The sequence below is a fragment of the Octodon degus genome, unplaced genomic scaffold (genome assembly GCF_000260255.1).
Source record: "Octodon degus isolate 3935 unplaced genomic scaffold, OctDeg1.0 scaffold00007, whole genome shotgun sequence".
Classification (NCBI taxonomy): Eukaryota; Metazoa; Chordata; class Mammalia; order Rodentia; family Octodontidae; genus Octodon; species Octodon degus.
The window spans coordinates 28,597,049-28,614,276 of NW_004524583.1; the positions used below are offsets into that span (position 1 = coordinate 28,597,049).

Genomic DNA, 17,228 nt, shown 5'->3' on the forward strand with positions numbered 1-17,228 from the left:
AAAAAAAAAAAAAAGCAAAAGTTAGGGTTAGCCTTGAAATTCACTACACAGTTCTGGTTGGCATCTTAAATTTCCTGTCTCAGCCTCCTGAGTGCTGGTATAACGGTTGTGGGCCATAAAGCTGGCTCCCATCTAAGGCTTAGAGAAGACTGGCCTACAACCTCTTTGAGAAGTAGAAATAACACAGGGTAGCTAAAAGTATAAGTACTGAACCTACAGCAAGAAAATAACATGATAAAAATAAGCCAATACCTATCAGTTATAATGATCAATGTAAATGGCCTCAATTTACCAAACAAAAGAAATAGACTAGCAGAGTGGATTAAGAAAGAAAGTCCAACAATATGCTGCATATAAGAAACATATTTAAGGGGCTGGGGAGATGGCTCAGCAGAATAAGTGCTTGCCTGGCAAGCACAAGGGCCTGAGTTCAATCCCCGGTTCCGCAAAAAAAAAAAAAAGTACAGAAGAAATAGACAGCTTCCTAGATACATCTGAAATGTCAAAGCTGAGTCAAGAAGATATATAAACTCTGAATAACCCAGTAACAAAAAATGAAACTGAAAATGTAATTTAAAAAATCCATAAACAAAGAAAAACCGGGGGAGGGAGGGGCCTGCCCCTTAGCTCAGTTCTTTAAGTGGCTGCTTCAACAAAGCAGTCAAGCTCAGGTTGCTGTGGTTCGAAGATCCCCAGAACTCAAACCAGCCAAACCTGCCCTGAAGGCATTCGGAGCCAAAAAAAAACTGAAAAGCCTAGGTCCCAATAGATTCACAGCAGAATTCTACAAGAAATTTGGAGAAGATATAATATCAACTTTTCTCAAACTCAATGAAATTGAAAGGAAAGCAATTCACCAAAACTCTTTTTTTGAGGCACATATTATTCTGATTCTAAAACCAGAGAAAGATCCAATTAAAGAAGAGAACTACAGGCCAATCATTTTAATGAATACAGATGAGAAAATCCTCAATAAAATACTAGCAATCAGAATGCAACAAATCATCAAGAAGATTATACACCATGACTAAGTGGGATTCATTCCAGGAATGCAGAGATGGTTCAATATACACAAGTCCATAAATATAATACACCACATAAATAGAACTAAGATAAAAAAAAAACCACATGTTCAACACAAAAGATGCAAAAAAGCTTTTCACAAAGTCCAACACTCATTCATGATCAAAACCCTATAGAGAACTGGGATAGATGGTCTATATCTCAACCTGATAAAAGACATCTATGAAAACCAACAGCCAACATCATACTAAATGGACAAACACTGAAGACTTTCACTTTGAACTCAGGAAGAAGACAAGGATGTCCACTGTCTCCACTCCTAATCAATATAGTTCTGGAAACATTAGCCACAGCAATTAGACAAGAAGGAACAATGATCAGAAAAGAAGTGAAATTATCATTATTTGCAGATAACATGATAGTCTACATAGAAAACCCCCAAAACTCCATCAAGAATGTTTTAGATTTAATCACCAAATTTAGCAATGTAGCAGGATACAAAGTCAACACCCAAAACTCAGCAGCATTTCTGTACACAAACAATGAACACAATGGAAGAAAAATTAAGGAAACCACGTTTTCACAATAACATTTAAAAAATACAATACTTAGGAATCAATTTCACAAACAACATAAAAGATTTATACAGTGATATTTACAGTACTCTGAGAAAAGATTGAAGAGAATTTGAGAAAATATTCCATACTCCTGGATAGGAAGACCAAAACTGTGAAAATGGCCATATTCCCAGAATTGTTATACAGATGCAATGCAATCCCAAGTAAAATACCATTGGTATACCTCCCAGAGCTAGAGAAAACTTTCCTCAAATTCATTTGGAACCAGAAGAGACCCAGAATATTAAATGCAATCCTGGGAGACAAAGGAAAGACAGGAGGTATCACAATCCCTGACCAGAAATTACACTATAGAGCTACTGTGATAAAATCAGCAAGGTACTGGCATAGAGACAGACTTGAGGGTCAACGGAACAGATTAGAAGATGCACACACAACTGCAAACACACTCAGCCACCTTATCTTTAATAAAGGGGCCAAACAGGTTGGCACAAAGTTGGCCTTTTTAATAAATGGTTCTGGAAAAAGTGGTTTTCACATGCTGAGGGCAAAAATTAGATCCATGCCTATCACCATGCACAAAGCTACAGTCAAAACAAGTCAAAGATTTAAATATTAAAACAGAAACACTAAATCTTGTGGAGGAAAATGTAGGTAAGAAATCTTAAAGACATAGGGGTAGGTAGAGAGTTCATGAACATAAACCAAACTGTATGGGGAATACAATACTTCAAAGAATCAACAACTGGGATCTCATCTTTTTGAAACGTTTCTGCATTTCAAAGCAAATCTCCAAAGAGTAAAAAGAAACCCCAGCAACTGGGAAAAAATTATAGCTAACTGTCCCTCCAACTCAGGCCTGCTATGTAGAAAATATAAAGAATTTTAAAATTCCAGCCTCCCAAATTCAAAGACCCAATCTACAAATGGGCATCTGAGATGAATAAATATTTCTCACAGGAAAAAATATAAAGGTCAAATAACTATATGAGAAAGTGTTCAAAATCATTGGTCATTCAAGAAACAAATTCAAGCAACCCTGAGATTCCATCTCACCCCAGAAAAGAATAGCTCCTCCCTTTCCACAGTATCTATTATACATTTTGGTCCTTATTTACACGTCTGTTTCTCATCCCAGAGAAACACTGCAATATTTAAACATGTGTGTCTGATTCATTTCACTTGGGACTATGGTCTCAAGGTACATTTGTTCTGATCCCTGGAGTGCTGTGCCAGCCCCACCCCTAATCCCAGCTCTTGGGAGGCTGAACAACAGAGGTGGGTCACTAGGAGTCCAATCTAGGTGGCGAGACCCTATAGACTGGTACTAAAATACAAAAAAAAGAAAGAAAGAAAAAAAGAGTTTTCAAAAATGACATCCCCCACAGCTAGGGAGATAGCTCGCAGCAAAAGTGCCTGCCTGGCAAGCGCAAGGTCCCAAGTTTGATCCCCAGTACTCCAGGCATGCTGCACCAGCCACAGAAGTGGGCATGGGGGCGCAAGCCTGTAATCCTAGCACTAGGTAAGCTGAGATAGGAGGATCACTACAAGTCTCAACTGCGTAGCAAGACCCTGCTTGTATCAAAAATTAATAATAACTTTTAAAAAATGACATTCCCTCCAATCACCACCACCACTTCTCATTATCCAGTTCTCTCTTCCTACTTTGGCAAATGAAATAAAAACTCATTGCATTAAATTACATTTTATGTATAATATACTTCAAAGGCTGTTCATACTTACATAAACATTTGGATTAATATTTACCTTCTGTTAGATTAATCTATATGAAAAAACGAGCTGGGGTATAATATAGCCTAATTTCCCACTACAATGTTTTCATTTAATACTTTCTCACTTAGCAGCAGAATTTTCAAACATAAACTCAAGTGAGTAAATTTCTGCTTCTTCAGTCTGACACACTAAGGAGTAAGAGCTGAGCTATACTCCTTCTTGGTACCTTCCTGAAAGAATTAAAAGCATCACACCATGGTGATATGTGCACCCCACATTCACGGCGGGACAGTTTATAACAGCTAAATCTTAGAAACCGCCCAAATGCCATCAACCAATGAGTAGAGAAGATGAAGGAGTTTTTATACAATGGAGTACCACTCAGTCATAAAGAAGGATAAACCTGAGACATTTCGAGGAAAACAAATATACCTTGAGACCATAGTCCCAAGTGAAATGAATCAGACACGCATGTTTAAATAATGCAGTGTTTCTCTGGGATGAGAAACAGACAAGGACCAAAATGTATAATAGATACTGTGGAAAAGGAAGAGGGGCTGGGAGATAGCTCAGTAGAATAAGCACTTGCCTGGCAAGTGCAAGGGCCTGAGTTCAATCCCCAGTTCCGCCAAAAAAAGAAAGAAAAAAAGGAAAGAACAGAGTAAAATAAATAAATAAATAAATAAGGGGCCGGGGAGATGGCTCAGTGGAATAAGCACTTCCCTGGCAAGCACAAGGGCCTGAGTTCAGTCCGTGCTTCCACCCAAAAAGAAAGAAAGAAAGAAAGAAAGAAAGAAAGAAAGAAAGAAAGAAAGAAAGAAAGAAAGAAAGAAATTAATTTAAAAGGAGAAAGGAAACACGGAAGGGGAGGAAGGAGGGAAGAGGGAAAGGAAGGAAGGAAAAAGAAGGAAAAAATGAAAATAAAGCTTTTATAAATAAGGAGAAGGGGGCTGAAGGGAGGGTAAAGGAGTGAGGGGAAAAAAAGAATCAGGATATACACAAGTACCAATTTCCAATGATGAATGTGGTCATTATGTATATCTAAAATGTACCAAAAAATAACAAAATGAAAAAAAAATGTAGTTCTTTAATACAAATTACTACACTCTGCCATAAAGGACAAATGTGAGACATTTCTAAGTAAATAGAATTTACCTTGAGATCACATTCTTAACTGAACACACATATTTAAATATTACTTTGTGTGTGTGTGAGAGAAAATGAAAGGGTGAAAAAGGACCAAAATTTATAATAGATATTGTAAAACTAGAAGAGAATATTCAAATGAGAAGGGGAACAAGGGGGGGGGAGAAGAAAGAAAAAAGAAAAAACAGGCCAGGGAGATGGCTCAGTGGAATAAACGCCTCCCTGGCAAGCGCAAGGGCCTGAGTTCAATCCCCAGTTTCACCAAAAACAACAACAATAAAAAAAGAAAAAACAGGAAAAAATGAGACAAATTGTTTTAAGTAAGGAGGAGGAGTTGAAAGGAGGGGAGGAAAATGGAGAGAAGAATCAAAACATGACATGTACAGACACAAATTCTCTATGACGAAAGTGCTTATTATGTATATCTAAAATGTACTAATAAAATTAATTTTTAAAAAAAGAAAAACATTTTGACAACCTAAGCTATTAACCCTAAACAAACTAAAAGAACAGAGGTTGAGTGAGATCAACTAACAGGAAAAATTGTCACATTTTTTAAGGACATTAAATTATGAACATAAATTAGTATGACACTACAGTCAAAGTTGTTTAATAGAACTGACTAATATCCAACAAAACTGAAGGAGGCCAGATGTGAGCAAAGGAGCAGATCACTGACCTAGAGCACGCAGAATATACTGAGTATTACTCAGGAGGACTAAAAATAGCAGAGTAAAAACCAGCAGCAAAATTTAGTTGCTCCAGAATCTATAATGGAGACAGAGAAAACAACAACTTGATAAAGAAAAAAGTAGATCTCCAAGAATTAGGAGGGAGTGGACAAGAAAATCTTGAACTATAAAGACGTTTGAGAAATGGAGCACCATGCAGAAAAAGAATGATGCACTCTAAGAAGCTGTCCCTTGCTCCCAGGATGAGGCATCTGCTGCTGCTAACACAAGCTAAGCCTGCAGAGGGTATGCAGTTACAGGGAGGAAAAAACGGAGCAGCGTGGCAATGCTAGCCCCAAGAAAGGCCCACAGTGATGGTAAACACAAAAATAACGTGGATTTTACTCTGAAAGTGACCTCATCCCCGCGGCAAGGTAGAACTGGAGAAGAAATTCAGTGCAGTACCTGCCATGCTTGAAAGCATTCCATCGGAAAGGGCTTACTGTTTAAGACAGAGCTACAGGCCAGGTGTGGCGGCACAAACCTCTAATCCCAGTACGCAGGAGGCTAAGCCAGGACCATCACAGAAGAGCTACACTTCAGGGTTTCTAGGGCCACTTTACCACAGTGACCAGCTGGGAGATAGCCACAAGAGACAACTGTGGAAAGGACACAAACTAAATGTTTAAGCTCAGGCTGGGAAGGTCATGGGCATCCCCTGGTGAGAAGCCAGGCCACAAGTGCATGGTTTTTGGAAGCAGCCAAGTCTGAAAGCGCTGATTTAGGTCAGCAGACCTGCCTGTTCCAAATTCCCACATCCCTGCCTACATCCAGAATGCAATCTGCGGTCTGTTTGTTTCCCAGGCCACCGTTAGCAGGCATACACCTGCCCAGACAGCTGCCACAACCTGAAGTGCACAGAGAGGGGCCTCTGGAGCAGAGGACACCTCAGCAACCCACAGGCTGCAAAACTACGTAGAGAAAGACATGACTTGGGGTTCACAGAGGTACAAAGGAAACCACGAGCCACTTAAATGAATGAAGGCTTAGGGCAGACACCACATCCGGCAGGAAAGGGGAGTCAAGATTAAGCATTCATATACAAAACCCTGAGTGAAAACAAAAGAAGTTTTAGGAGTGACTCACTGTTCCCACCCTGTACCTGCTAGGTTCCAATACTGCAGAAACCCTGGAAAGAAATCACACCTTCAAAAGCATGAAGGAAGGTTGGGCATGAAGGTGCGCACCCATAACCCCGGCACTTGGGAGATGGAGGTAGGAGGGTCATTGCAAATCTGAGTCCAGTCTGGGCTACACTGAGACCCTGTCTCAAAATAAAATAACATGCAAAGAATGCTTTCTACATCATCTTTTCTTCTTCCTCCTCTACCTCCTCTACTTCCTCCTCCCCCTCTTCATCCTTCCTCTTCTGATTCTCCTCCTCTTCCTCCTTCATTTTGGGGTGGGGCTTTTTCTCTCCATCTCTCTTTTTTTCTTTTCTTATTTTCCTTTTTCTTCTTTGGGCTTTTCTGTTACACTTAGCAAATTGTATTAATTTTCTTTTATATCTTAGTGGTATATTTTACTTCCCTTTTCTCCCCTTCTTGCAACTTATTTTTCAAATTTTACCTTTTTAAAATTTCCTTTCCCCTCTCTTTTCATCCTTACTATTATTACTATTGAGGTTTATTAATCTTTAGCTATTTAGTTGACTCTATGTTGTTACTGTTGTTGATCTCTTTTCTGTTAATGGTGATAAGAATTGTTCTATTTAGTAGACAACGTGTGTCAATATTTGCTCTTTGTGTATTATAATTACAGATCTCTTTTCTACTGTTAAAGTGGATATAGTTAGTAAGTGCCTTTTGTTTTTTTTTGTTTTTTTTTTTTTTTCTCCCCGGAACCAGGGATTGAACTCAGGCCCTTGCACTTGCCAGGGAAGCGCTTATTCCACTGAGCCATCTCCCCAGCCCCCTGTTGGTTCTTATGGCATGCCAATATTCAATTCATTTACGACTCAACTATGATTACTGATTTCATTGTTACTGCCAGGGTAGTATAAGATGTTGCTATTAGTTTTTACTGTATACCAATATCTGGTTTATCTTTGTATCATCAATAATATGACACAATATTTTTATTTCTACAGAAATGGCAGTCTGGCACTGTAGCTGCGAGGCCAGTTACAATGCAGCACCCCCACACACACACACACTTAATAGAGGGCAGACCTTGGGATAAAGTCCTTTAGCTAGGCCATACCCACAGCAAATTACAAGAAAACAAACACCATCACACTAGTACAGTGTCTTTCCATTTAAGTCAATCCCCAAAGCTTACCACAAAACAAAAACAAAAACAAGCAAACAAACCAAAAAAACCCAACAGAAACATGAGAAAAGACAGCAACAAAAGGTCTCCAAACACCCCCAAATGCCCCCTCCCAAAGCTGAAAGATGGGGCACAGGTAGAGGAAATCAACCAAATCAAAAGCCAAACAAGTAATTTAAACAGTGATAAGCAGAGACCATGCCCCTCAAAAATCAATAAGATACTCAGTAAGCCAAAAGATGATATAAATTAACTAAACAGAGAATGGATTTAAAAAAGAAAATGATCAGTGTGATCTTACAAAAGACACTAATAAAGTGCTACCTGAGCTAAACAAAATTAAACAAAATATGAAATAACCAGTTTAGTAAAGAATGATAGTCCATGAAAAGGAGATAGAAATCCAAGAGATTTCAATTTTATTGAAAGTATAAGCAGCAGAAGTTACCAATGTGAGGACAAAGTAGTAAAATCAAAAGACAGGCCTGAATAAAGTAATCATGTACTCAAATACCTTAAAAATAACAAGAGAACATTAAAAATGGATCCAACAATACTAGCTAATTGTTACTAGCCAACACAAAGCTAAAAAAAAGGCTAGGATTAATGGGAACTAGTGAAAAGTCAGACAACAGCATAAATGAGATAAAAATTGTTTATAGACATACATTAATAGCAGAAAAGTTTTCAAGCATGAGAAAAGAATTTAACACAGATTTTAAAAAAGGCAGCACATGGGGACTGGTGAGATGGCTCAGTGGTCTAAAGCACCTACTTAAAACAAGCTTAGCAAAGCACAGGGTTCAATCCCCCAACATCACATGCCATCCCCCCCCCCCTGCAGTTCAATCCCCCAGCGCCACATGCCAGCCAGCCCCGCCCCCTGGTGGGCTGAGCTGGCCACACACACACACACACACACACACACAAATAAAATTTAAAAAAAAAAGCACACAGAATTCCAAATAACAATTAGGAAAAAAAAAAACTACTCCAAGATGATTATAGTCAAAATCCTACTAAAAACACAAAACAAAACCAAAAAACCCACAAAGTCTAACACAACATATAATCTTAATAGCTGTTAGAAAAACGCAAAACATGAAACTAAAACAATTAGAACTATAGCAGGCTTATCAACTCTTTAAATTTTAATGGGAAAAAGATAAAACTTAATGAGTATGGGCTCTAATTCAAAGTTTCATCATGCCTTTAACAACTTCCAATCTGACTAATTTATCCTGAAAAGTAATTTCAAGAGCACCAGAGACATTACTATCAAGTCAGAACTTCAAAAATATATGTATCCTAGGAAGAAACAATGTAGCCAATGATACCATAAAGTCTAATAAAATGAATACACCAAGTACAGGTAAGTGGAAATGGGAGAAAAAAATCAGTAACAGAAAAATAATTCAGTGACTGAAATAAGTCAGTAATTTTCCTAAGATCTCTTAATGTGAATGATCCCCACTCTGCAATGAAAAGACACAAACTGGCAAATTGGATCAAAAACAAAATCTAAAATTATAGTGTATAAAAGAAAGATATTTACTCAAAAAGAAATTCAGAATTAAAAAAAAAAAAACAAAAACTGAAGGGCCAGCGAGATAGCTCATAGTCTAAAGCACCTGCTTAGGCAAGCTTAAGCAACTGCACGCACCACATGCTATGCCAGCCCCACCCCCAAGGTAGGCTGTGTCAGACACACACACACACACACACACACACACACAAAAGAATGAAAATTGAAGGGAAGAAAACAATATTCATGAAACAATAGCTCCCACTCATAAAGCAAACATAGCTTTCCTATTTACAGACAAAGTGGACTCCAAGATAAAACTAATCAGAAGAGGCAAAGAAGGTCAGTAAATATTGATTAAAGGAACAATTCAACAGGAAGAGATAACAGTTGTGAATATGCACCAAATACTCATCCACCCAACTTAATAAAATAAACACTACTGGACATACAGATCTTATCACTATCCCACTCACAAATACACTGACCAACTAAACCAAAAACAACAACAGTGAAATATCAGAGTTGGACCACACCTTTAAACAAACTCACCTAATAGCTATCTACAGAGTGTCCTACCTAACAACAGATTACACATTCTTCTAAGTACCACATGGAACTCTCTCCATAACAGACCAATTTCTACATAAAGCACGCTCAAATGAACACAACAAATCTGAAATTACTCCATACTTATTATCAAATCATAGTGCAATGAAACTAGAAACCAATGGCAAAAAAACCCTCAGAAAGTATGCAAACACAAAGAGATTAAATAATACTCAAATAATCAACAAGTCACAGAAGAAAGGAAGAAATTAAACAGTTCCTAGAAATAAACAATAATGCCACTACAACATACTAGAATGTATGGGACACAAAGTAGTCACAAGAGATAAACTTACAGTTCTGAATGCCCACATCAGAAAGAGTAAACCCAAGGGCTGGGGAGATAGCTCAGTAAAATAAGCACTTCCCCAGCAAGCACAGGGTCCTGAGTTCAATCCCTGGGACCGTAAAAAAAAAAAAGGAAAAAGAAAGAGTAAGGCTAAATAATCTAATGACACACATCAACACCCTAGAACAAACAAGAACAATCCAAATTCAATGCTAGTACAAAGAAGGAAATTATAAAGATTGAAGCAGAAATTAATGAAACTGAGAATAAACACTAGTATTGTGTTTATGCTACAAACCAATGGATCAAAAGGCTGATTCTCCAATAGAATAAACAAAATGGACAAACTCTCAGTCAATCTTACCGGCACAGAAAAGACTCGTTTCAATGCAGTTAGAAATTTTTTTAAAAAGGCAAAAATCACAATAGTTAACTCACCAATCCACAAGAGTCACTACTTTTAAACCGATACTCTAACAAATTGCAGAATTCCACTCCTAGGTACATAAAAATTACCAGAACTAAACTAAGAAGACACAAAATCCCTTAATAATCCAATAACAATGAAATTGAGAGAGTAATAAAAAACCTACCAACTAAGAAAACCCCAGAACTAAAGAATTCACTGCTGAACTTGACTCTTTTATAAAACTGAAACAGTAGGAGCACTCCCAAACTCACTCCTGAATGCTGGCATTATCCTGATTCCAAAAGCAGACAAAGTCTCTACAGGCTAATCTCTTTCATAAATACAAACGCAAAGCTCCTCAACAACAGAATGTCAAACAGAATGCAACAAATGACTAAAAAGATCATGCATCATGCTTCATAACAGGGATGCAAGGATGGTTCAAAATCCACTTATCGTAAACATGGTTCATCATGTAAACAAATGGACAAAAATCACATGATCATCTCAGCAGATGCAGAAAAACTGACAAAATCCAACATTCATCCACAATAAAAACCCTGCAGACAACAGTGTATAGCAGAACCTTGTTTCAATCTGATAAAAACCATTTATGACAACCCCACTGCCAACATATTAATGTAAGAAAATGTAAAATATTTCTGCAAGACAAAAATATACACTTGTATTCATTACAATTCTCAAATCGCTAGCCAGATAGAGAAACAAAAGGAGTTCATACTGCAAAGTAAAAAGTTCAGCTATGCTTATTCAAAGACATGATTCTTTACACAGAACAAGAAAATCCCACGAAAAGACTCTTAGAACTACTAAATTCAGCAAGGTAGCAGGAAACAAAATCACATGAAAATCAACAGCATTCCTGTATACTAACAATTAATCCACTGAGAAAAAAATTAGGAAAACTATCATTCACAATAGCATAAAGACAAATTAAATACTGTGGAATTAAGCTCACAATGAAAGTGCAAGACCTATGTCACAATAACTACACTACTCTGGAAAAGGAAACAAAAGAAGACATCAGGAAAATAGAAAGCTATCCCCTGTTCAAGCACAGGCAGAATGAATATTGTCAAAATGGCCATAATGCCAGAACTGATCAACAGATTTAATGCAATCCCAATCAAAATCCAATAGCATTCTTCACAGAACTAAGAAAAAAAAAAAAAAAAAAAAACAATTCCTAAGATTTATGTGGAACCAGAAAAGAATGTAAAAGCAATCCTGGGCAACAAGAGCAAATGAAGAGTTATCATAATCCCAGCTTTCGGGGCCGAGGAGATGGCTCCGTAGAATAAGCACTTGCCTGCCAAGTGCAAGGACCTGAGTTCAATCCCCAGTTCCGCAAAAAAAAAAACAAAAAACAGCTTTCAATTTCTATTACAAAGATACAGAGGTAAAAACAGCTTGGTGCTGGCACAAAAACAGATATGAGAATCAATGCAACAACACAGGATGCAGAAACAAACCCAGGCACAGCCACCTGATCTTCAGGACCAAAAAAACCATTAGAGGAAAGAGCCTCTTTAACGAATGGGAGGGGCCGGGGAGATGGCTCAGTAGAATAAGTGTTTCCTTGGCAAGCTCAAGGGTTGAACTCAATCCCTGGTTCCAGCAAAGGAAAAAACAAACAAACAGAAAACAAATGGGGCTGGGAACACAGGCTACACAAACAGAGAAGACTGATTCTACACCCCTATCTTTCACCATCCCCTACACTAAAATCAAAACAGATTAAGGATTAAATATTAAAACAAAAATAAGCTGATGGTTGGTAAAACTCTTGAAGACACAGACACTGACAAGAACTTTCTGAATAGAACCTCAACTACACAGAAATAACATCAAGAATCAACAAATGAGATCATACCAAGGTAAAAGACCTTCACAGCAAAGGAAACAGAATAGCCAACCTACAGACTGCAAAACCACATTGCCAGTTATTCCTCAGGACTAATACCTTGAACATAAAAAAAACAAAAAAATTAGACCCAGCAATAAAAGATCCAATCAAAAATGGGCAACTGTAATGAGTAGACACTTCTAAGAAAACTGACAAATCACCAATAAATACTTAAAAACACTGTTCAACTTTTCTGGACATAAGAGAAAGGCAAAATAGAATACAATGAGATTAAATCCTACTCCACAAAGAATGGTTATCATTAAGAACTCAAAACAACAAATGTGAGGCTGTGGGGGTAAAAAGAAATCCTTCCACATTATCGATGGGAATGTAAACTAGTACAACCACTATGGAAATCAGTGTTAACATGACTAAAAAAACTAAAAAATAGAAATTCCATTTAACCCAGATACACCACCTTCTGTCTTCCCAAAAGAATCAACAATGTCACATAACAGTGATGTGTGGACACTCATGTTTACAGCAGCATGCTCATAATAGGTAAATCTTGGAACCAACCTATATGTCCATCAGCAGATGAATGGATAAAAATGTGCTACTTATTTGCAACAGAATACTATTTTGCTACAAAGAAGGGCAGAGCGGAGTCATTTGTAGGAAAATGGATGCACCCTGAGGACATAAAGTTAAGTGAAATGAGACACACAAGCTTAAATATTGCATAGTTTTCCTTTTATGAGAAACCCAAAGTATAAGTAAAAGTGGCAAAATAAAGATACTGTAATAGAAAACAGGGAGATAGACCTTCTGCAAATGGGAAGTAGACTAAAAAATAAGAGGGACAGGAGAAGAGATGAGTAAAGTACAAAGAATTAAAATATATTACAGAGGCTGGGGAGATGGCTCAGTGGAATAAGTGCTTCCCTGGCAAGCGCAAGGGCCTGGGTTCAATCCCCGGTTCCACCAAAAAAATAAAAATAAAATAAAATATATTATGGACATGTCTCAATTCCCCATTAAGAATGTATTTCTTATGTACTGTGAACATGTATTAATAAAAAAAACAAGATTAAAATAAGTAAATCTGCTTTACTTAGCAGTGGCATTGCACACCATGAAGATTACTTTCAGATATGGCCTAAACTCAAAAGGAAGAAAAAACTTTTGTTGGGGTCAGAAGTCCAATCAAAAGCAAAACAGTAGCCCATACATACTGCTTAATGCAGAAAATAAACAACAGAAGTGTTGGGTACTGGCTGCTATGAAGGCAAGTCCAAAGTTCACCCTTCAAAAGGATAACAATGACAAGAAAATAGCGTTCAGCTTCACATCAAGGAGCAGGAAATAAGGATACTATTTGTGCAACTTTTAAAAGGAGCATCTAAAAAAAGGTAGAGAAAGAGAAAGGGAAAGATTAAGCATGACAACAAATTTGTCTACAACCTACTATCTAGCTTCATAGAACTTAGAGCCTGGATAGAAGTGGGGGAAAAAAATCTAGTCTCACAGCAGATTAAAAATAAATTATCTATTATTAGAAAGAATTGAGCCAGGGGCTGGCGAGATGGCTCAGTGGTCTAAAGCACCTACTTAGAACAAGCTTAGCAAAGCACAGGGACCGCGGTTCAATCCCCCAGCACCACATGCCAGCCAGCCCGCCCCCTGGTGGGCTGAGCTGGACACACACACACACACACACACACACACACAAATAAATAAAAATTAAAAAAAAAAAAAAAAAAAAAAAAAAAAAGAGAATCGAGCCAGTGCTCACATTTTCTCCATCTGCTTTAAAGATGGGGATGGGGGAAAACAGTTATTCTCTTACTGATGTATATCCTGTCTCCTTTTGTGTACTAGCCCTAACTCTTCATTGTTTATTTTCTTGCAAATTTTAGAATTTTGGGCAGGCAGGGGTGGGATGATAGGTACAAATGATAACTGATCCTGTAGCACTTCCAGTATTCATTTTGTTGATGACACCCTATGATGTTCAATACATTTTTCTTTCCTATTTCAAGATTTTTTTCCTATTTTGAGGTTTTAAGGTTGTAGTCAATGTAGCATATTCCACTAGGAAGCACCTAAATCTCTTCATATTTAATCCTGGTGATCTTTGTCTAAACATTACTAATTAACAGATACAAAAGCCTGTCACTCTTTTATTTTATAAAATTCATCTACAGAAACTTTTTTCATGACTTACCTGGTATCCTAAAATACAAACATGGGAAAAGTAGGATAAATGTTTCTCTTTAGTTACCAAAATAATGAGCTGGTTCTTACATTTTTAAATCCAAAACATAAGAACTGTAACAGAAAAAAACACTTAATAAAAACATGAATCCACTTCCAGGCAGTATTAATTTCATGAGTTTGAAAGATTTTGATTTGAACATGTTGAAGACAGTGAAGGGGAGTTTTTTAAAGTAGCAAAGGATTGATATTCAGACAGATAGTGAGGTTAAGCTTAACAGCCTACATTGTATGGTAATAACAATAAGCTTCTCTTCTGGAGGGTTAACAACCTAAGTTTGCAGACCAAAATTAGAGAAATAGGAGGGCCGCAAGGAAAGCCAACATTTTGGCCTTAGCCTTCCAAGGTCAATTAAGACTCAGGACATATGAGAACTTGTAGTAACGTCACGTAACTCAGTAGTGTCCCAAATTTTCTGATCAAGGAGATTATGGGGCCAAAGAGGAAAGTGATCGATGATGTACAGTGTGCCTAAGGAGAGTCACATGGAGAGAAAACATTCTCTCAGGCTTTCAGAGAGCACATTGGCCAAGCAATGGCCGTGACTCATCCACATGGCTGACACTGACAAAGGTTCTACAATCTGAGGTACAGGATCTCAGGATGAATCCTGAGGGGATTTCACTGACCTTATCAGACCCAAAAGCTACAACTCTTGTTGCATAGGTCTGCTTTACCTTGGTCTTAACCATCCAGCAGAAAAGTATAAAAACGAAATATAAGAAGTAAAGCCATGCTGTTTTGTTGAGCTGTAGGGGACTCAGGTCAACAATTTCTGACCCTGCTAGTCAAGCTGAAGACCCAATACTATTATGGGATACTGGACTCTTTTAGAATATTTTGCTGAGTTTACACACCTATAATATTCAAGTAACGGAACTTAGCAAAAAAAGAGTATACAGATGAATGTCCATTTTGTATCTGTGTATTCAAAGTGGTTAGGATAGGTATATAGTTACATTCTCTTAATGAATAGAGGAATTTGTTCTAATAGTGTTTGTAAATAGGATCTCAAGTCTGCATCTTATACAGCAATTAACCACTAGGAAGAATGTATGCAATGTATTATTGAAACTGTCCTACCAATTTGGTTTGAAACAGTCTCATTGCTATTTGTTTCTCAATGAAATTATGGAAAAAAATTTTAAAAATAAAATCACAGATTAGCGGTGGTGAACCTATGGCATGTGTCAGTCTGTTTTTAAGACAAAAAGTGTGAATGTAGAGTTGTTTTCCTAAACTAAAACCTCAGTATTCAGGTTTAATTGCAGTATTGGCATTTTGTGATAAATAAGTGGGTTTTGTCATAACTGAGTCTAAAAGGTTTGCCAGTATGATGTATGGAAAGAAAATTAAGAGGCCAGTACCCTAAGGAAAGACCGGGGTCCAAGTCAGGCATGGGATACACATCTGTAATCCCAGCCCTTGAGAGGTTAACAAGGAGGATTCCAAGTTCACAAGAAGCCTGAGAGAGAGAGAGAGAGAGAGAGAGAGAGAGAGAGAGAGAGAGAATATGAATGAGAAAATGAGAAATAAAGTAGGCAGCGCTAGATTTTCTGTTTGTTCTTTTGAGACATGGTCTCACCTCAGCCTCCTGAATGCTAGGATTACAACAGGTGTGCACAAATAGTAAATGTTTTGATACAAACATTTGAGGTACACTTAAAAATTAATCAGCTTGGAGGCCTGCCCCTTAGCTCAGTTCTTTAAGTGGCTGCTTCAACAAAGCAGGCAGGCTCAAGTTGCTGTGGTTCAATCCCCACAACTCAAGCCAGCCAAACCTGCTCCGAAGGCATTCGGCGACAAAAAAAAAATCCTTCTGACGGGGCCGGGGAGATGGCTCAGTGGAATAAGTGCTTCCCTGGCAAACGCATGGGCCTGGGTTCAATACCCAGTTCCTGGAAAAAAATAAATAAATAAATAATCAGCTCTCTGGGCTTTGAGATGAGTCGAGGGGTGGCGTTAAGAATTGAATCCAGGGGCCGGGGAGATAGCTCAGTAGAATAAGCGCTTGCTTGGCAAGCGCAAGGGCCTGAGTTCAATCCCCAGTTCCACCAAAAAAAAAAACAAAACTGAATCTAAATTGGATCCTGTTTCGTCAAGATGGTGCTGCTGGAGAGCAAGCAGTTCGTGACCGAGCTGACCAGTCTCTTCCCGAAGTGCCAGACGTCAGGCAGCGTGTTCATCACCCTGAAGAAGTATGATGGTCGAACCAGATCCATCCCAAAGAAGGGCTCTGTGGAGGGCTTTGAGCCTGCAGATAACAAATGTCTGCTGAGAGCTACGGATGGGAAAAGGAAGATCAGCACTGTGGTGAGCTCTACAGAAGTGAGTAAGTTTCAGATGGCCTATTCAAGCCTGCTGAGGGCTAACATGGACGGGCTGAAGAAGAGAGACAAGAAGAACAAGAGTAAGAAGGCCAGAACACCACAGTGAAGGGCTCAGGATTCCCTGCTCTTACAGGTTAACCAACAGATAGCTGTTTTTCCTTTTGGCCACAAAGCTAGATTTTTGGCTTCCCTGTGGCAACAATTTTCATGTAAGATGAGGGTCATTTTGGAGAGAAAAAGGTTATAGTGTACACGGTAGTTGTGGTAAGAAACTAGTTCAGATCTGTGCTGCGTGGTTGTGTTCTTAGTTTTCAAAGGCCTCTGTAACCAGGTCCCTGAAGAGCAAAGTATCCTTAAATATTTGTTTCCCAGAGGGAAAAAAAAAAAAAAAAAAAAGAATAGAATCCAAGGCCTTCACATTAAGCTATATTTCCA

The 17,228-nt window shown here is 38.0% G+C and overlaps 1 protein-coding gene across 1 annotated transcript; it reads left to right on the top strand.

The window, feature by feature from the left end:
* Positions 1 to 16,501: 16,501 nt before the first annotated feature.
* On the top strand, positions 16,502 to 16,899 carry LOC101569272 (signal recognition particle 14 kDa protein-like). Its single transcript, XM_012517178.2, has one exon. It carries the CDS (start codon positions 16,567 to 16,569, stop codon positions 16,897 to 16,899), a length of 333 nt encoding a protein of 110 aa, XP_012372632.1. The 5' UTR covers positions 16,502 to 16,566.
* Positions 16,900 to 17,228: the final 329 nt, after the last annotated feature.